The following is a 20,590-nucleotide window of genomic DNA, read 5'->3' as shown; positions in this document are numbered from 1 at the left end:
CCTTGTGGTCCCTGCTGATATAAAAGGAAGCCCGTGTCCTTGTAGCTTTTACTCCTCCATTACCTCGATGCGAAACACCATAAACACTTGGTAGCTGAGAATATGAGTGCTTGAAAATGATTTTGTGACAGTGATCGCTGAATCCACATCGGATTCATGTCTTTTCTTTTCAAATACAGGTCATATAAAGAATGGAAGCGCTTGTTTGATTGGCAACACCGTGACGTATCCTTAAATTTTAATTATTATTTTTTTACTAAAAATTATTTTTTAAAATATTTTTAGATTGATACAAAATAAAAGTGTGATTATTTTTCACTAATAAAACAAACACAGTAATATATTTAATAACGAAGGAAAATGTGTATTACATCATCGTGGGACTCATTCAAAAATTGAGTTTTAAGTGTAGGTTTTGTGTAATAGTTTTTATATATTTTTTTAATTAAGTGTGATTATAATTATTTTTTAAAGTATTTTTTATTTAAAAATATACCAAAATAATATATATTTTATTTTTTAAAATTATTTTTAATATCAACATATTAAAAAAATTATTTTTATTAATATTTTTAGATTATCAGATATGCACTAAATAAAATGTGTTTGTTTTTTGCTAGCAATGAAACAAACACAACAACATATTTAATAACAAAAAAAACTATGTTTTATGCTCTGAGACTTACTAAAAACTTGAGTTTAAAACTCAGGTTTTGTACAATAGTTTTTAAATATTTTTTTAAATAAATTTCATAAATATTTTTTAAAATATTTTTTATTTAAAAATATATCAAAATAATATTTTTTTATTTTTAAAAAATTATTTTTATACAGTGTATTAAAATAATTTAAAAATACTAAAAAAATATTAATTTAAAATAAAAAAATAATTGTTTAAAAAGTGTTTTTTCACAAAAACAATGTAAACATTTTATCTAAATATTTTATATATAGTTTTTGCTATATATAAACTTCAATTACAATTTTTATAAAACACATATCTAAATCTAATTAAAAATAATTAAAAATATTTTTTTAAATTTATTTTTTTAAATCACTATGAGGCTAACTGGTGGCCCCGCCACTGAAAAATGCCAGCCCTGATTTGGAGATCATGCACCCACAGCCTGACCTCATTTCTATTTTCTATACACCCAGCTACTACACGTAATCGCCCGTCGCTTCGGTAACAAGAGGCAGTTTTCCACGGCCTATGTTTTAAGGCACTTTGGTTGGGCTGTTGTTTGTCTTGATATTTTCTCTCAGGCCTTGTTAATTGGGCTTTCGTACTTTAAGTGGCATTGGGTTAGCCCTCTTTAGGTCGTCTTGTGTATATATTTATAATATCTTAAGAAAGACATAGCCATACACTCGCACAATGCCCAAGCTCTATTGCGGAAAACATATATTACACTTAAAGAAAAAATGAAGAAATTATAAAAAAAAAATCATTACAATAACATTATTACTATTTTCATAAAAAAGTGATGTCACCCTTTTACATTTATGTATGTGTTAATAATTATTTTTCAAACATAAATAAAATTATATCAACCAGTTTTTGTCAATTTTATATTCTATTTTAATAAAACTTGTATTTTAATATTAGATCAACAGTCTTCTTATTTTTAGTAATCAAAATAGGCTTAGCGTTATATTTTTAACTTTAAAACATATTTAAAATATATGTTGACAAGATCTCAATATTGTTTATTTAAATTTAAATTTTAACAATTAAATTGATAAGTTTTATAGTTTTAGGGTTTGATGCAAGCCTAGCACAATGCTTGCAACAAAAAAAAATCTAAAAGAAATCATTGAATCGCAAGATTCTTGATTTAGGGCTCAACGCTATCTTAATGAAAACCCATTAATAACAAATAACTTTCAAATAAGTTTGGAAATAATTTTGATAATTAATAATAGTTATATAATAAATTTTAAATAAAATATATAACTAAGATAACCTTTTATTGAAAAAGAATTCAGTAAAGATATTGTTTATCTTCTCTTGAGTATAACTATTCACTTATTCAGGTTTTTATAACTAGTATACATTTTAAAATTTTTAGTTTTTTTAATGAGATAATAATTTTATTTTTTTAATTTTATTTTTAATTCTTGAAGGTCCCAATTTATACCGGGTAATGAAAACTGATGTCTCTAGTTTGGTGTGCGGCCGAAAAATAAAAAATATACTAGTATATTAATCGGGATAGAATTAGTTCATCTTTTTCACCATTTTCGGAAATATACATCCAGTACATGCACTCCGATCGGTACATGCACTCCGATCGGAACCGAAGGATACTGAACCACAACTATGAAGCATGTATCTAATTGAACACGGTAGACAAATGTGACGTTCTCATCGCTAAGCATCTCCAAAACTTTTGATGTAAAGTTCGATGCTTTATTTTTTTTTTTAATTTTCGAGCAAGATGTATCATTAATTACTCCATGATGACCTTATCATTAATAATTAATATTTTTTCTAGAAGAAAACAGTTCTAGTGTGCGTGCCGCAATCACCACGCAATTATGTGATTGTTGTTTGGGAAGATACATGGAGGATGTTAAGGGGTTGTCCTATAATTGGATCCCTCAAGGCACGTGAGTTTTGGTCCCAGAGTCCACATGAGCTGAGGAAAAGCACGTGGCCCAAATAAAAAATAGAACTCTATGCTTGAAGGGGGTCCTGACCCAAAAGGCCTTTGAAAGTGACAGGTTGTTTTTTTTTTTTTTTATAAGTTGACATTTTATGTTTATTTTGCCTAATCCTTCAAGCCTCTCAAGTTAATAATTAAATAGGTTTCAAATAACTTGAAATTTATTATACTTGAATTAGTAATCTCTGGAAAGAAAATTCTGATCAGTTAAGTACATCCTTCAAAATATTATAGGTGGTTTTTGACTGGGGGAGTTTGCACCCTTCATTACTACAACCTTTGCACAGCACTTGTTTTCTGCCTTAATTCAAGGCCGGCCATCGCTTCCCTTCCCGGGCTTGGGTTTTGTAGCTTACGGTTGTGGTTGACAAAGGGAAGAGACTAGTTGGGACTTAGTCTTCGAGTGTCAGGGGGGGGACAGATTCTATCGGCTGACTGCCTGGAAATTCCTAGGGATCTCAAACGAAAGGGGAGCATCGCCTTGAGTTCAGATTAAAACAATGCTCCTCTTTGATACGACAGGTGACTTGTTTTATGCGACTGAAATTACTATAAAGCCAGAACTTAATTCTCATGAACCTTTAAAGATTGTGAAAAAAAACATTGAGGATTACATAAATTATAAAGAAAATTAAAAATCTTTGAGAAGGGCCATTGAGGTAAACTCACGTGGCCTGCAAAACCAAAAAATTCTAGTGAGTAGAGAGAGAGAGAGAGAGAGATCCAGTCCTAACCACCCCTCTATAACGAAGGAAACAAAATATCCCTTGGAATTTACATAAACGCAAATGAAAAATCTTTCTGAAACCTAACCGCAACCACCATCCTATTATTTCACATCTGGGTTTACCCCAATGGATTTTTAATACGAAACCCGTTACACATCTCCATGACTTTTCCACTGCAACTAAAATGACCCGAACCCTGTTGTCTCGGACCCGGGCATCCCAACCCGACGAGGAAACGAAACAAACCACCACTGTCAGCAGTGGAGGAACCGCCATGAGAATTATAGTTCCTTTACAAGGCGTTGTTCAGGGTAGAGGAGATCTCTTTCTAGGCTCAGTAATACCCTGTGTTCTTTTCTACTTCCTCCAGCTTTATCTAAGAAGAAAACACCGTGATAACCCGAATGACCAGGATGACCCAGCAAGGGACCCTAATGCGCCGTCTCCTTCTGGGTCGTCGGGGAATCTGGCAGAGCTCTCTGGGTTTCATCGGAATTCGTCTAGAAACCTTTTATCACCGAGAAGTCTGAGAGGACCTGTTTTCTTGTCGGGCCGGGTCAATGGAATAGTGAAGAGTGGGGACTCACCTTACTATGTTGGGTTGAAGAAAGTCCTGGAGGATCCATATGACGAAGCGGTCAATCCAAATGGGGTTATTCAGCTTGGTATGGATGAGAACAAGGTGTGTACTTTAGCTTAAAGTTTGGAATTTTTTTTCTCTCTTTGGTATTGGAAGTCTGAATCTTTTGGTCCATCTTGTGTTTCGATAATGGGTTTATGCTTGTTTTAGTTAACGTTGGATTTGGTTAAGGAGTGGCTCGTAGAGAATGCAAAGGAAGCAATATTGGGTGGTGGTGTTGAAGGAGAGGAGTTAAGTATTAGTGGGATTGCTACTTACCAGCCTTCTCATGGGCTTACGCAATTGAAAGTGGTAATTTTATTTACTTCTCTTTGTATTAATGAAACGTGTTTAGGTCATTTTCAGTCAATTAATTCAGTAATAGATTGATTACAACTAGAACTTTAGTCTTCGAAGTTTTTAACCTTTCATTCAACTTAATTAGAATGGTTTTTCTTTTCTCGGATGTTTAATTTGTTAGAAGAAGAAAAGCAATTTGATTGGTTTTAGAATTTGAGTTGTATTGACTTGAGATAAGGTCATTCTGTTGTTTAGCTCCTGGGTGTTTTGATAAAGCATAAGTGCAGATTCAAGTGGTTGTTTTATTTATAATAACCTTAGCAAACCTTTACATTGTTAGTGAAATCAAAACGTAAGGAGACATGTTTTTATATGACCTTAAGACCAAACCCCGACCGAGCTTGAGTGCTGCCCTAACTAGCTCTCTATTGCAGCATCATTCTTTTCCTTTTGGGCTCCTAGTGGTGTCTGCAAAATGTTTGTCCTTCCAATCACTTTAATTGTGGATCCCAATTATATTAATTTACTCTTTCTTTTTGAACAATACCTGAAAGGAATGAAGATTTAGCATTATCCTTTTTTCTCCTATTTATGAACTAAATAGACATTGCATTCATGCATCACAGTGACAAGTTCTTGCACGCCCATTATCTGCAAATGTTGCTTTCCTTCTTGTGACTGGCATCTCTTTTAGCTGCAGTTAGTCACTTTTTTTTTCCTGTCTAGTTAAACTAAATTTGGTCATTACCTGCTTGTCCTGCAGGCTGTGGCAGGATTTATGTCCCAGATCATGGAAAATGCAGTTTCCTTCAATCCCTCACTGATGGTGCTTACAGCTGGTGCAAACCCTGCAATTGAAATGCTTAGCTTCTGTCTAGCAGATACTGGAAATGCATTTCTAGTGCCGACGCCATATTACTCAGGGTAACTATGAAATCTGCAATTTCAAAAGTTCTCATTTAGTTAAGTTTATCTCGGAAGAGAACTGAAGTCTGAACATGATATGCAGATTTGACTGGGATGTAAAATGGAGAACAGGGGTGGAGATAATTCCTGTTCCTTGCCGCAGTGCTGACAACTTCAGTTTAAGTATAACTGCACTTGATCGAGGATTCAACCAGGCAAAGAAACGTGGTCTCAAAGTCCGTGGGATAATGATTTCAAACCCCTCAACTCCTGTTGGAAATCTGCTTAATCGTGAAACACTTTATAGCCTTCTAGACTTTGCTAGAGAGAAGAACATACATATAGTGTCCAATGAAATATTTGCAGGGTCTACTCATGGGAGCGAGGAGTTTGTCAGCATGGCAGAACTCATTGATTCAGATTATCTTGACCGGGACAGGGTACATATAGTTTATGGTCTTTCAAAAGATCTCTCTCTTCCAGGTTTTAGGGTGGGTGTAATCTACTCCTTCAATGAAAATGTTCTAGCTGCTGCCAAAAAGCTGACGAGGTTTTCATCAGTTTCAGCTCCGACACAGCATCTACTTGTCTCTCTGCTTTCAGATACTGACTTCGTTCAGAAGTTAATAAAGAATAACAGGGAGAGGCTTCAGAAAACATATGCCGCATTTGTGGCGGGGTTGAAGCAATTGGGCATTGAGTGCGCAAAGAGCAATGGGGGCTTTTCCTGTTGGGCTGACATGAGTGAGTTAATCAACTCTTACAGTGAGAAAGGGGAGCTTGAGCTTTGGGACAAATTGTTGAATACAGCAAAGCTCAATGTTACTCCAGGATCTTGCTGTCGTTGTATTGAACCTGGATGGTTCCAATTCTGTTTTGCCAACTTGACTGAAAGGGACGTTCCTGTAGTCATGGACCGAATTCTTAAAATTGTGAATGTCTGTAAAGCAAGCAGTTGAAATGTTTGGTTTATTCTAAAGAAATAGATCCCTTGCAGGTTTTTTGTAGGATAATTTATTGAAGCGGTTACGCACTTGACACTGGAGAAGGTAGAGGGAACCAATTTAATATTTGCAAATGATCTTGGACAGTACAAGTGTATATAAGTTTCTTTTATCTAGAATTTTATTAGTTTTTTCCGCACCTTCAATGCCAACAATAGGCAGAACTAAATCCAGACTGTTGGTTTATGTTGTTTTCAATAATTCTTTCAATGTTCCATGTCAAACACTTGGCGCAAGTGTTCAAAGCTCATTTATGATTTATTCTTGCCTCTTCTTTTCAATGATTGAAAAATGAAATTGAACACTAGTTACCATTAAAATAACTGGTGGAAAGAAATCAATTAGGAGGAGGCACATAACAATCTCTCATTAGGCTGTTAATTTGGTTGAGTTAAATGAAACAGTATCCACTTGAAGGAATTCTGAAGGAGATAGGCTCTGCAACAGTTGTACTAAAAGAGAGTAACTAGTGGAATGCTTAAAAATCATTACCTCTAGAGGGAACTTGCTGTGCCACGGCCGCCACAGCTTCTATCTTTGATGCATTTGATATGCTGACAGAGAGCTCTGTGATCTTCCATTCCACTTTACAGGAGCTGGAGCAAGGTGCTTCCCTGAGGCTGCACTGGATCAAAGGATTAGACTTTTCATTCCACTTCGGTTCATTCATACTTCCAGTCCCATAGTTCATGCTATTCCAATCCAATAGCTGATTACCTACCCTACTTTGTCCACGTCAATTACGAGGAGCAAGATAAAACTAGAACTCTTGTAAAATTTGACATTTTCTCTATTGCAAATGAATTACAATAAATGAATCATTTTATTGCAAAATGTTACAAATATCAGGAACAATTTACTCTTTTAATTTCAAAATGAATAGAAAAGAATGATTTTTCCCCCTAATATGCAACTCTCTTGTCTCTGCACAACTAAGCACACCACTTTCCAGCTAGACTACCACTTTTTTTTTATTGAAAGTACATATTTAATTAAACTCTGAGGTGGTTCAAGAAAGCTCTGTATTGCACTTCCAACACCACGATGATTCTACTCCAACCTTATAGACTCAAGGACCTGAACAACCTCAGCCATGCTTGGTCTTCTTGAAGGAACCTCAGATGTACAAATCAATCCTAGCTTCATGACTTGAATCAACTCATTCTCCAAAAAACCTCGCAAGCTTCTATCAAAGCAATCTGAAGCAGAACCAGTCTCCAGCAATCCACGAACATATTCACACAGAACCACCACCTCATTTGCTGTTGGACTCTCCACTGGTTTTCTCCCGGTTACCAGCTCCAAAAGAATTACTCCAAAACTATACACATCACATTTATCACTCGATCTTAGACTCTGAGCCAACTCTGGTGCAACATACCCTACTGCATTGTGGAATTTGGTTAAACCATAATTGTCCAAAATGGGAAGCAACCTCCCCAACCCATAATCAGACAACTTGGCCTCATAATTTTCATCTAATAGTATGTTAGTGGATTTGATGTTGAGATGGAGAATTGGAGGCCTACAGTCATGGTGAAGGTAAGAAAGCGCTCTCGCTATTCCAAGAGCAATTTGAAACCTTCTAGACCAGTACAATTCTCTATTCCCAACACCAGTACTGGTTCCTGGATAATTAAGCCCATGCAGATTGTCATATAGATTGCCATTTGGAACAAATTCAGACAAAATTAACTGCATCGTTGAAGACCAGTAATACCCTTGAAATGCAACCAAATTGGGATGTCGAAGATTACCTAACAATCCGATTTCTTGCTCAAATTCATCTTGGCTTCTGATCCTACCCAGGGTCTCAAGCTTCTTCACTGCAATAGAAACCCCACCTTCAAAAGTAGTTCTGTATACAGTTCCAATTGATCCACCACCTATTAAACATTCCTTGTCTAGCAAAGCTTTGGTTCCAGCCTCCCAATCTTCGTACTTAGAAGGCAAAGTCTTGCTAAACAGAACCAGCTTCCCAATTATAACATTTGAATCTGTTGAATCCAATGGTGTGCTCTCAACAACAGTTGTCACGTTGTCTTTTTTCCTGCTGCGTGCCCTGATGTTCATAATCGATACCACACAGACCCCAGTAAGGATCAGTGCAGCAGCAACAATCGCCACAATAACAGAGTTACTGAGCACTTTGTTTTTGTTTGATCCATTACCTGTCCCATTGCCACCTCCTGAGCAAGAAATATCCAAAGGGACACCACAGAGCCCAGAATTGTTAAGAAATGAAGCTGTGCCGAAAGCCTGGATTTTTGGTATTGAAGGAATGGGACCAGAAAGGTTGTTGGAGGAGACATTGAAATATTTTAAGTTTGCCAATTTTCCAAGAGAATATGGAATTGTCCCAGAAAGGTTATTCTGTGACAATTCGAGAAGCTTGAGGTTTGATAGGCTTCCTAGAGTCTCCGGTATGCTACCATCTAGCTGGTTTCTATGCAAATCAAGGACTTCCAGGGAAGTCAAATTGTCAAGGGTGTTGGGAATTTCTCCATCTAAAGCATTTCCAGAAACATCCCTGAATCAAAAGATTAGAATTTTTTTGTCATGTTTGGATTTAAGTAATAATAATTAAAAAAAAATGCTCATAACATCTAAAACATTTAGATGGTGTTTGGACTCACAGCTCACGAAGAAACCTGCAGTTACTTATATCTTTGGGAATTTCACCAGAAAGATTGAGATTGTGCAAATCCAAAAGAAGAAGCCACTCAATGCTTCCAAATTCTGCAGGGATTGTCCCCTGTATTGAATTGTCACCCAATTTAAACACCAAAAGCCTCTCCAAATTTGCAATACCAGCTGGAATGCTCCCATTCAGCCTGTTAAATCCCAAGTCGATAAATTCAAGGCTTTTGCAGTTTGTAATGCCCAAAGGGATTTCACCATCCAGATTATTACTTGACGCATCAAAGAACTCCAGACTCTCACTGCAAGTTCTCATCGCTGAAATCTCTCCTTGAAACGCATTATGCGATACATTGAAGTAACTCAAGTTTTGCGATCCAATAATTTCAAATGGAGCCAACCCAGTAAACAAATTGCTGCCAAGATCCAAAAAACGCAATCTTTGGCATTTTGAAATCTCTTCAAGCACGCTCCCAGTTAACACATTGCTCCTCAAAGACATATACTCTAATACAGGAATATCACAAATCCCAGAAGGCAAGTCACCACTAAAATTATTGAAAGAGAAATCAAACCCTTCAAGATTAGTGCAGTTTGCAATTGAAGCGGGGATTGAACCAGAAAGACTATTATGAGAAAAAGAAACAAACTTGGTCTTGTAACAAAACTTGAACAAAGCAAATGGAATCTCCCCACTGTAACCATTCCTCGACAAATCAAGAAATCTAATATTTTGCAAATCACCAATGAATTCTGGTATTGACCCAGATAAGGCATTAGAACTCAAATTTATCTTCCACAATGTGCTTAATCCTGCATATTCTTGTGGGATATTGCTTGTAAATTTGTTGCCAAACAATGTCAAGATTCTTAAAGATCTCAAACCTGATAATGCTGGTGACAAAACCCCAGATAAGCTTGTGTTCCACAAAACAATTCTCTGTACAAAACCAAGAGGATTGCAGAACACACCATTGTAATCACAAGGATTGCCACTTGGAACCCAATTAGCCAAACTGTTGTAAGGGTCCTTGCTGATGTTAGCCTTGAATTGTAGTAAGATCTCCTTCTCGGTAGCTGGTGAAATTGTAGTAGCAGTGAATCCAAGGAAGAAAAAAAATAAGAGCAAAAGAGCATGAGCAAGACACAATTGATACAATCTTCTCATGCTCACAGTATAAATGTTCATAAATGGATCTGCCCCTTTGACATTATTGATGATGGATCCAACTGAAACAGGATCTGGGTCTCCTTGCCACTTCACGTGAACTAATTCTTGTAGCTCTCATATTGAGAAACACAAAGGCACACTCATGACACTGTAAAGGTGGCATTTTTCAACTTCTGGTATCACTGAAACTAAAGAAAGCACTTAAATTGGTGAACTCATTTGCACGCAAAACAACCCCATTAGTTTACGGCCCAAAAACAAATATCTTGGGGGCTTCGCTTTTGTGGGGTTTGTGTAAAAAAATGAAACTGATGAGGCATGGGAAGTGAAGCAATGAAAATGGTGAAGAATTAGTGGTCGTCTCACCCTGACAGCGTCTTTCCTGGAAAGGAAGCAGGCGAGCCAATTTCATAATCCCTCTCTCTGCTTTAAAAAGTATCTCTCTCTAATATGGTGTTGATGTATGTATAGTTGCCGCCAACTGAAGAAGAACCACGTGCATGTCCATGTCTTTCTCACTACCTCTGGTATAGCACATAATTATACTTGAAAAAAAAAAGCACTGATCTTTTTATGGATTGCAATAAAAAAGAGAGAGAGATCTGTCTTGTTAACTGACCAGTCCTTGACCATGACCTAGCAAGCTTCTGTAGGTGTCTGCAGTCATGCATTTATTCTCTCTCACCAAGACATGCCAACTGGCCACACAAAAGGGAATACCCTTCTGAGGGGACTAATTTAATTTGATCAAAATTAAGAAAAAAAAAAAGGAGTTGCTATTGTGTAAAAGAGAAAAACAAGGAAATAAAGTGAAGCAAAGGAAGGGGTCTTTGAGTTTTATTTTTTCTTTTTGTGGATTAGTTTTTGGATGTGGTGCTGCTTTTTTGAGGAGGCCATTGAAGTTTCTTTGTTTCCGTTTCGATGGAGACATATGAGAGGATTGTTTTTTTTATTTGTTTTGCAGTGGGAGAGATGAGACGTAAAATGTAATCTTCCTTTGATGTTATTACATTGGAAGGAGGTGATGCATGACAGCTTTTTTTCTTAAAAAAAAATAAATAGTAGCGGCTAAAAGATTTAGTCAAAACTAGGTTTTTTAAGACGCTGTACGTCGTGGAATAGATTATTTTTTTTAGTTTTTAAAAATATTATAATGTTAAAAATTTAATACTTGTTTGATAAAAAAATTAAATTAATATTGTTATATTGAATGATATATTATTTTTAAAAAATATTAAAATAATAATATAATATATTAACTTGAATCGACTATAATTAATTTAGAGAACTCATAATTGAAAGAATGGGAATGTGATAGTGGTACAAAACTTATATATACCAAAATAAATCAGAAATACAAATCATGATGAATCAAGAATTGAAGATTAAGGAAAAAAATTAAATTAAAAAAAATAATGGCTCAAGTAAAATTAGATTAAAGGTCGGCACTACATTGCAAATTGACATTTTTTTAATCAGATCATTAAGTCATTTGAGTTTCATAAAATAATTAAATAATATGTAAAAAAAGGTAATTCTAATTTAATAATATAAAAAATCAAGTAGATTCAATGAATATTTTAAATATGGGTTAATCTTTTAAATTCAAAGCCAGTGAAATCTTAAACTTAGGTTTGATAAAAAAAAATAATTCTAAATTAATTTAATATTTAATAATAAATTTTTATAAAAAAAATCTAGACTCGAGTCATTCAAAAAACTAGTTTAATAAGCTTGATTATATAATAAAGTGAAAAAAAGGCAACTTTGATTTAATAATTTGAGAAACAAAGTAAACCCAACCAAATCTTATATACTGAGATTAATAAAAAAAATTAATTTCTAACAAATTTCATGTGCTAGTGATGAAATAAAAAAATATTTATTCAAGTAAAACAATATAATAATCAAAAGAATGAAGATCAAATTGATATGAAAAAAATAAATGATAAAATTAAAAAAGATAAACTTAAAAAATCATCTAAAAAAATAACAGCTTAAAAAATAAGAATCAAATATGAATGATGAAGAAATTGAAAACATTTTACAATCTGAAATAATTAATTGAAATAAAAGAATTATAATTAAAATAAGAGGAATTAAATCTAAATAAATAAATGAAATTAAGGGCCATTGTGATTTTTTCAGTGCATCATACTAATCGAGGTAGAGAGAGGGAAGAAAGGGGAAAAAAAGATAACATAACTAGTGTTAAACATGAGACTATAATATACCATCATCACCACAATGAATTAAAAGACACCTTATAAGGTTTTTTTTAGCCATCATAAATTGCCATACTCCCCTCTTGAATATGGTGAGTGGACTTACATGTTGGTGTATACTTATACATGTGTTAGTCATCTTTTTTATCTTAATTTGTATATTATTTAAAATATTAATTTACTCCTAACACTACATCAAAATTATAAATAATTCAAGATGAAAGTGCCAACAAGTCCTTGAAGAAAAGGTTTTTGTTTTAAAAATAATATTTAAGAGCTATATAATCGTTACAATGTTCTTAAAAAATGGAAAGTTCAATAAGCCCTAAACCTAAGTAAATAAATACTTTGTTTTTGTTTTTAAGGGTATCTAAGTAATGCTAACTTGTAAAAAAAAATAGTAACTTTTTTCCCAGGTTACAATAAGTTTTCCATGAGGCTTAGTTTATATTAATAATATAATTAAAAATTTATTTATAAAAATATCACAGTATGTTACAGGTGTTATATGCAAGATTTTGAGACAAACATGTCTCATTTGTGCATCCTTAAAATTGCAATGGTAGAGACTTTTTTCCAACTTGCAGTTAGTGAGATGATTAGTACTTAAAAGTTATCTGGATAGATTAATGGAAGTTAAATGATGAATACCTTGCTTTGTGAAATTTGCAAATTGTTTTAACGCTTTGATTACTAGGGACTAGTAATAAGCTGGTTGGGGGGTGTGATTAGTACTTAAAAGTGCATTTTTATCATGGTTTTATATTATCATTTTGCACTTGAAGTATCAATAACTCCTTAACCAAAGCATGTTTTATAATAATATATCTAATAATATAAGATACCTTTAATTTGTGGTAAATGTCTATTTTTAATGCAGGTCTATCACATAAATGAAAGGATTGATTGATGACTTGAAGAACTTAAATTACAAGGATAAAGAGATGGCCAAACTTAGAAAAGAGATGTCGGTGCAATCTAAACCGGAACACTGTTCGGTAATTGGGTCATATCTGGAGCTACAGATCTCAGATTTAGGTCCAATTTATATGGATGGAAAGGTAAGACATAGGCCTACAACTTTCATATGGAGCCCAAGATCTATAAAGGCCATTATCAAGTCCAAATTGTAGCAACAACAAAGAAGCCCGAATCTGTCTTCCAGCCCGAGCACTGTTCGGTATTTTGGCCATATCTGGAGTTCTAGAAGTCCAAATGAGCTGAATTTTTTACACAAGAAAGCTGAGACAATTGCCTACAACTTTCATGTTTGGACCTGGCTCCAATTTTGACGTTATCAATGACGTTTTGGGCAGACAAGAGAAGATAAGGATTGTCACCAAGTCAAAAGTTGGTCACCCACTTATCAATTAGTCATCAAATCAATAGTTCCCAATTTTGGCCTATAAAAGGAGACATTTGCCATGCATTTAGGCATCTTGGTTTCCAGATCAAGATCATGCTCTTCCTTTCTTTCTTTGTATTTTTTATGCTTTGCTTTCATTAATATTAAGTTTATGCCTTTCATTTCCTTTCCTTTACTTAGTTAACTTTTATGTTCTTATTTTGTTTATCTATTTTGCTTTCTTTCATTATGTCTAGCTAAGTTAATTATGTCAAGGTGAAAAGGTTACACTAATGGTGTAAGAATAAGTATAATGTAAACTTAATATGGACTTTAATGTTTGATACTAACATGTTTTATATTTATTATCTTGTTCACTCTTTAATACTTTGCTTGTTAAATGACTAATCTTGATTTATGTTGTATAACACTTGGTACAACAAATGCTTGGCACTTTCATAGCCCATAATGTATGGTATAACCGACACCTGAGCTATGAAAGGAACTTGATTTGTTGTTAACATAAGTTATAATCATGAATGCTTGACGAGATTTACAAGTATTAGCATTAATTGAATAAGATGACTAATGTAATCATGTTAACAATATATAATCTGATTGGAACCTCCTTTGTGTGTGGTTTCCAATTCAATAATAAGAGTTTATACTATACTTGTTTGATATACCATTAGTGGAACCTCTAACCTTGACATTTGTTATTATTATTGTTTAATCCTTACATTACTTTTCCATCTCCAAGTTCTCATCATCATCATCTTCTTCTTCTTCTTTATTATTATTATTATTATTATTATTATTATTATTATTATTATTATTATTACTATTGTTGTTGTTGTTATTGTTGTTTTATAATTGTTGTTTATAATTTGTACAATTAACCTCCCTGTGGTTCGACCCCGGTCTTGCCGGGTTATTTATTACTTCGACACTCCTGCACTTGGGAGAAGACATCAATCTTTTAGTCGTGTCAAGTTTTTGGCGCCGTTGCCGGGGAGGTAAGTTCTTGTATAAATTATAGTATTTATTTTATTTTTCTCTTTTCACTTTTCTTGTATATAACTTTGTTTCTTTTCTATTGTTTCTTCTTCTTTTGCTTTCTTCTTCTTTTTTATTTTATTCCTACACGTGCATGAGAGTGTGGTCACGTACATCAAGTGGCAGACTTTGTAGGATATCCTCATCATTTTCAGAAAATATGGCCGAAGAAGATAATCAATCACTTCATAATGAAAATAATGAGAATAACCGTGCTAGAACACTTAGAGACCACATGAATCCCACAAGAACAAGTGCACCATCATGTATAGTTTTTCCTCTCGATGCATCTCATTTTAATTTTAAACCAGGCATTATTCAACTTTTACCTTCTTTTCATGGCTTAGAATTGGAAAATCCATACTTGCATTTAAGGGAATTTGAGGAGGTCTGCAACACATATAATAACTTAAATTGTAGCATGAACACCATCACATTAAAGCTTTTTCCTTTTTCATTAAAAGATAAAGCTAAAACATGGCTACAAAATTTAAGACCAGGATCCATTCGTGCTTGGGATGAAATGCAACAACAATTTTTAAAGAAGTTTTTCCCATCTCATAGAACAAACTCTTTCAAGAGACAAATCACCACTTTCACTCAAAAAACCAGGAGAAACATTTTACCAATGTTGGGATAGGTATCGAGACTTGCTTAGTACTTGCCCTCATCATGGTTTTGAAACATGGAGATTGGTTTCACATTTCTATGAAGGGTTAACACCTAAAGATAGGCAAATGGTTGAATTGATGTGCAATGGAACTTTTGAAGATAAAGACCCTGATGAAGCAATGAAGTACTTAGACTTGTTAGCTGAAAATGCTCAAAATTGGGACACTGCGGGTACATATGAGGCATCGAGTAAAACTCAACCTCATACATCTAGTGGAGGTATGTATAACCTTAGGGAAGATCATGACCTTCAAGCTAAGTTTGCATCTTTAGCTAGAAAAGTCGAGGCACTAGAATTGAAAAAGAGTGGTCAATTTAAATCTATTGAAAACATTGCATGTCAAATATGTGAAACAAATGAACACTCAACCAGTAACTGTTCAACCTTGCCTTCTTTTAAGGAATGTCTCCATGAACAAGCCCATGCCTTAAACAGTTTCGAAAGGCCCAATCATAACCCATATTTGCAAACGTACAACCCTGGTTGGAGAAATCACCCAAATTTTAGTTGGAAGAGTGAGAACAACAATGCACAAACTTCACAACCACCGTTTCAAGCACACCATAATTTCCAAAATTCTCATGGATATGCACCTCCTTATGCTCCACCTCTTAGAAGAAATCTTGAGGAAACATTGCATGCATTCATTGAAAAGCAAGAGACAATCAATACTCAACTTGCTCAAAACATGACAGATTTTAAAGATACTCTTGCTAAATTAACATCTGCTCTCAGTTTCCAAGAGAAAGGTAAGTTTCCATCTCAAACACAACAAAATCCCAAAGGGCAATACAATGCAAATGCAAGTAGTTCCGGAAGCCAACACATGGATCAAGTCAAATCAGTTACTACTCTGCGCAGCGGTAAGGTTATTGAAAAACCCTCTCTTGACCCTTATGAGAAAGATGATGAGTCAATCTCTGAGGGTAAGGAAGGGGATGAATCTGAAAATTGCAAAGAAACGACTGATTCACCGCCAGCACTTCCATTTCCTCAAGCCATGACCAAACAAAGGAAAGTTAATCATAACTCTGAAATTTTTGAAATTTTCAAACAGGTAAGGATCAATATACCATTGTTGGATGCTATTAAACAGGTTCCTTCCTATGCTAAATTTTTGAAAGATCTATGCACTGTGAAGAGGAAACTGAATGTGAAAAAGAAAGCCTTTCTAGCCGAACAAGTAAGTGCTATTCTTCAAAACAATAATGCTTTGAAATATAAAGACCCTGGTTGTCCTACAATTTCCTGCTTTATTGGAGAGCATAAAATTGAAAGAGCCTTACTTGATCTTGGAGCTAGTGTGAATTTACTTCCATATTCATTTTTTCAGAGTCTCAATCTAGGTGAGTTAAAACCAACTTCTATATCTCTTTTACTTGCCGATAGATCTGTAAAAGTGCCTAGAGGAATAATTGAAGATGTGTTAGTACAAGTCGATAAATTCATTTATCCTGTGGATTTTATTGTCTTGGACACAGAACCTGTTGAAGCATGTAATTCATTTCCTGTTATTTTAGGACGTCCGTTTCTTGCAACCTCTAACGCATTGATTAATTGTAGGAATGGATTGATGAAGCTATCATTTGGAAACATGACATTGGAGATGAATATTTTCAACATTTGCAAGCAACCCGGAGATGCTGCAAGCAACCTGGAGATGATAATGATTTACAAGAAGTAGATCATATTGATGAATTAGTTTATGATCAACTTGAATCTACTTTAAGTAAAAATGAATTGGATGAAACTGAAGATTTGCAAATGGTTTATTCTAAGGAAGAAATCACGAATGAAACAAGCACCGAAAATGTTGATGCGAATCTTTTGTCAACAGTGACAACAGATTCGACATTTGACATCACACCAATCGATGATTACTTTCCTAACGAATCCTTACTTTCTCTTAGTCCAATGCCTTGGTATGATAAAAATATCAATTTTCTTACTTTAGGAGATTTGCCAGCTGATTGGAGTACCCAAGACAAAGAAAAGTTTTTGAACGAAGTGAAGAGCTTTTATTGTGATGACCCTAACTTATTCAAATATTGTCCTGATCAAATATTTCAAAGATTCATTCCCGACAATGAGGTAAGTAGTGTCATTAAACTTTGTCATTTTGAAGCATGTGGAAGTTATTTCTCGTCAAAAAAGACTGCTGCAAAAATCTTTCAAAATGGAGTTTATTGGCCCACCATGTTCAAGGACACACATGCATTCTGCAAAACTTGTGAAAATTGTCAAAAAATTGACATTGGTCAAAAAGTTTTGTTTTATGATTCTCAACTCTATGCATTCCCTAAAGAGCTAAGATTAAGATGGACCAATCCTTATGGGGCCTGTGATATTGAGAATTCAATAAATGACAATGATTTTAAGGAAAATGGACATCGTTTGAAAGCTTACTTTGATAATTTTCCTAGTGAAAATGAATTAGCTGGTTTGAATGATCTTGTAGATAAAGGTTGATTATTTTGTTTTTCTCACATTTTCTTTTTTGTGTTTCTTTTTGAGTGATTTTTGCTAGTTTCTCTCACCCCGGTCAAATGGCGGACAACGGTACTCCGTGACTTAAGTCAGTTCTTTCAGTTTCCCACAATAACTGATATTTGTGTATATATTTGTGCAATTCTTTGAATCTCTCTTCTAATTCTCATTTGAAAATGGACATTAAACTTGAAAAATTGAAAAAGTATTTTCCCGCTCTGCCTCAGAATGCGATTACAAAAATTTACCGTGCTAGATGTGCAAGATTGAGATTGTTAATGAATCATGGAATTCCTGAAGATATTTGCTGGTTGATTGAACCAAAGGTCCGATTATCAGGTGAGTCCTCTAACTTCATTTCACACATACCTGGAACAGGTAAAAGCACTTTTGCAAAGAAGCGTCGTGCAAAACGACTGGATGTCTGTCATCGATGTGCTAGATGGACTTGTAATACACAATGTCGTTCTTTAGGAATGGTATCTATAAACCGTGAAGATAAAATACAATTCATTAAGGATGGCCTGAGTAAGGAGTCTTTAGATAATCTTCTATTGACTCTTGAGACGCATCCTAGTGGAGATGTGCATCGTGTAATTCATGATTTATGGCCACTATTTCATAAAGAACATGATCGACATAGTCTTGGGAATCTGACTAAAAAAGACCCTGTTTGCCAGTTTTTAAGAAAACTGGATGGGAAGCCTATCCCCGACCCATAGAGGGTGTTTAAGCCGTTCTTGAACGTAAAACCAAGGGAAGATGTGAGCCACAATCACAACTACCTGTACATACACATGCTTTTCCAAACCGGAACACTATTCGGTAATTGGGTCATATCTGGAGCTACAGATCTCAGATTTAGGTCAAATTTATATGGATGGAAAGGTAAGACATAGTCTTTCAAGAGACAAATCACCCTTTGTCTAATCAAAATCAAAATCAAGCAATCAACAAATATAATGTAACAATCACATAAATCAACACCATGATTTTTAAGTGGAAAACCCAATACGGGAAAAACCACGGGAACGTAGTCCACCTAAAACTTCCACTATCAAAATAATAAGTTCACAATTGTTCTTCCTCAGATTTCATGAAGGGATACAACATACATATCATCAAGAATAATCTATTCTTGGAATACAAGAAGATTAAATAAAGAAATATTTGAGAAAAAACTCACAATACTGATAGCCCGTTTGCTGTCAAAATAACCAGCTTCCACACAATCGATCTTCAAACTAACTGTTTTAAATCAAGAATAACATGTCTAGAAGCTGTTGTTCAAATCTCAACCCTATCCAATGGTTAACGAGCTACAAAATAAAGAATGAAGACAAACAATTCAGCTGCCTCAACTTATTTTTTTTCTCCCGATTTTCTTGCTCTTTTTTATTCAATAATGCTACTACCATCAATAGTAGTAGACATATTTAAATTAAGGAGGTAGCCAACTGCCTCTTATTAATTAAATGTGGTGGTCCCACCATCACATGGTGTAGGATCACATACAACAAATCTCCCCCTTACGCATTATGTGAGGAATTTTCCATACGACAATCAATATGTAAGCTTTAATTTGGGAGTCTCTACCAAGCCGGCTTCCCTTCTGTAAAATTCAAACTTCTCTCTTGGTAGAGGTTTGGTTATCATGTCTAACATATTGTTATCGGTATGGATTTTCTCAATAACAAATGACTTTATCTCCATAACATCTCAAATCCATTGATATTTAACCTCAATATGCTTTGATTACACTTTGATTGTTATAGTACAACATAAAGTTCTTTTGAACTAAGCCAAGTTCATGTAAAAACTTTTTATCCATAACAACTCTTTGCCCTTTTCACTAAGAGCAATATATTCAGTCTCTGTAGTGGATAATGCAACATATTTTTGCAACCTTGGTTGCTCCCCCTGTTAACTTCATCAAGTATCCTGATGTGGACTTTCTAGTAACAACATCACCAGCCATATCTGCATCTGTGTATCCATTCAACACAGGTTTATTATTACGAAAACATAAGCTAAAACTAGAAGTACCTTTGAGATATTTGAGTATCCATTTCACTGCTAATGAATGTTCTTTATTAGGATTAAAGAGGAACCGACTAACCATACTAACTGTATGAGCTATATCCAGCCTTGTACAAACTGTGACATACATCAAGCTTCCAACTGCGGATACATAAGGAACATTTTTCATTTCATCTATTTCTTCATCACATAAAGGACACTACCTAGTACTTAGTTTAAAGTGGCTTGTAAGTGGGGAACAAACAGGTTCATAGTTGTTCATGTTGAATCTCTCACGTACCTTTCAAACATCTCTCTTGAAATAGCCATAATTTCTCCTTCTTCTTATCATGTGTGATCTTTATGCCAAGAATATGTTTTATCAATCCTAAGTCTTTTATTGCAAAAGACTTACTTAACTCTTCCTTCAAAATCCGAATCTTCTTAGCATCATGGTCAACAATCAACATATCATCTACATACAACTAGAGAATAATAAAGTTTCCATCTGAAAACCTTTTTATAAATACACAATGATCAGAAGTGGTCTTTTCATAACCATGATCCACCATAAAAGAATCAAACTTTTTGTACCACTATCTTAGAGCTTGTTTTAACCCATATAGGCTCTTTTTCAACTTCAAACCCTTTAGGTTGTTCCATGTAGATTTCCTCATCTAAATCATTATGAAGAAAGATAGTTTTCATATTAAGTTGTTTAACTTCAAGATTTAAACTAGCAGCTAAG

The 20,590-nt window shown here is 34.4% G+C and overlaps 2 protein-coding genes across 3 annotated transcripts; one reads left to right on the top strand and one right to left on the bottom strand.

The window, feature by feature from the left end:
• The first annotated feature begins 2,923 nt into the window (after positions 1-2,923).
• LOC105119031 (probable aminotransferase ACS10) lies at positions 2,924-6,412 on the top strand. Its single transcript, XM_011017129.1, has 4 exons — positions 2,924-4,079; positions 4,188-4,328; positions 5,080-5,240; positions 5,326-6,412. Exons 1-4 carry the CDS (start codon positions 3,582-3,584, stop codon positions 6,179-6,181), a joined length of 1,656 nt encoding a protein of 551 aa, XP_011015431.1. The 5' UTR covers positions 2,924-3,581; the 3' UTR covers positions 6,182-6,412.
• A 127-nt stretch (positions 6,413-6,539) lies between these two features.
• Positions 6,540-11,001, bottom strand: LOC105119030 (probable LRR receptor-like serine/threonine-protein kinase At1g12460). Of its 2 annotated transcripts, XM_011017127.1 has the most exons (3): positions 8,863-11,001; positions 7,984-8,756; positions 6,540-6,943 (listed from the first exon to the last, which is right to left on the bottom strand). In XM_011017127.1, the coding sequence occupies exons 1-3, from the start codon at positions 10,053-10,055 to the stop codon at positions 6,705-6,707; spliced, it is 2,205 nt and encodes a 734-aa protein (XP_011015429.1). In that variant the 5' UTR covers positions 10,056-11,001; the 3' UTR covers positions 6,540-6,704. The 2 variants fall into 2 exon arrangements, with proteins under 2 accessions (XP_011015429.1, XP_011015430.1); XM_011017128.1 differs by lacking the exon at positions 6,540-6,943 and having other exon boundaries at positions 6,996-8,756; positions 8,863-10,138.
• Positions 11,002-20,590: the final 9,589 nt, after the last annotated feature.

The sequence above is a fragment of the Populus euphratica genome, unplaced genomic scaffold (assembly GCF_000495115.2).
Source record: "Populus euphratica unplaced genomic scaffold, PopEup_1.0 scaffold2439.1, whole genome shotgun sequence".
NCBI classification, from domain to species: Eukaryota; Viridiplantae; Streptophyta; class Magnoliopsida; order Malpighiales; family Salicaceae; genus Populus; species Populus euphratica.
The sequence above is the reverse complement of the archived record's forward strand: the minus strand, read 5'-3'. Positions and strand labels throughout refer to the sequence as shown.

Bases quoted from the DNA above. Each gene is read 5' to 3' on its own strand.
- LOC105119030 (XM_011017128.1), bottom strand. From the start codon at position 10,055: ATGAACATTTATACTGTGAGCATGAGAAGATTGTATCAATTGTGTCTT. The intron at 8,757-8,862 runs GTGAGTCCAAAC...CTTTTGATTCAG, and splicing joins TGCAGGTTTCTTCGTGAGCT to GGATGTTTCTGGAAATGCTT.
- LOC105119031 (XM_011017129.1), top strand. From the start codon at position 3,582: ATGACCCGAACCCTGTTGTCTCGGACCCGGGCATCCCAACCCGACGAG. The intron at 4,080-4,187 runs GTGTGTACTTTA...TGCTTGTTTTAG, and splicing joins TTGGTATGGATGAGAACAAG to TTAACGTTGGATTTGGTTAA. The intron at 5,241-5,325 runs GTAACTATGAAA...CATGATATGCAG, and splicing joins CCGACGCCATATTACTCAGG to ATTTGACTGGGATGTAAAAT.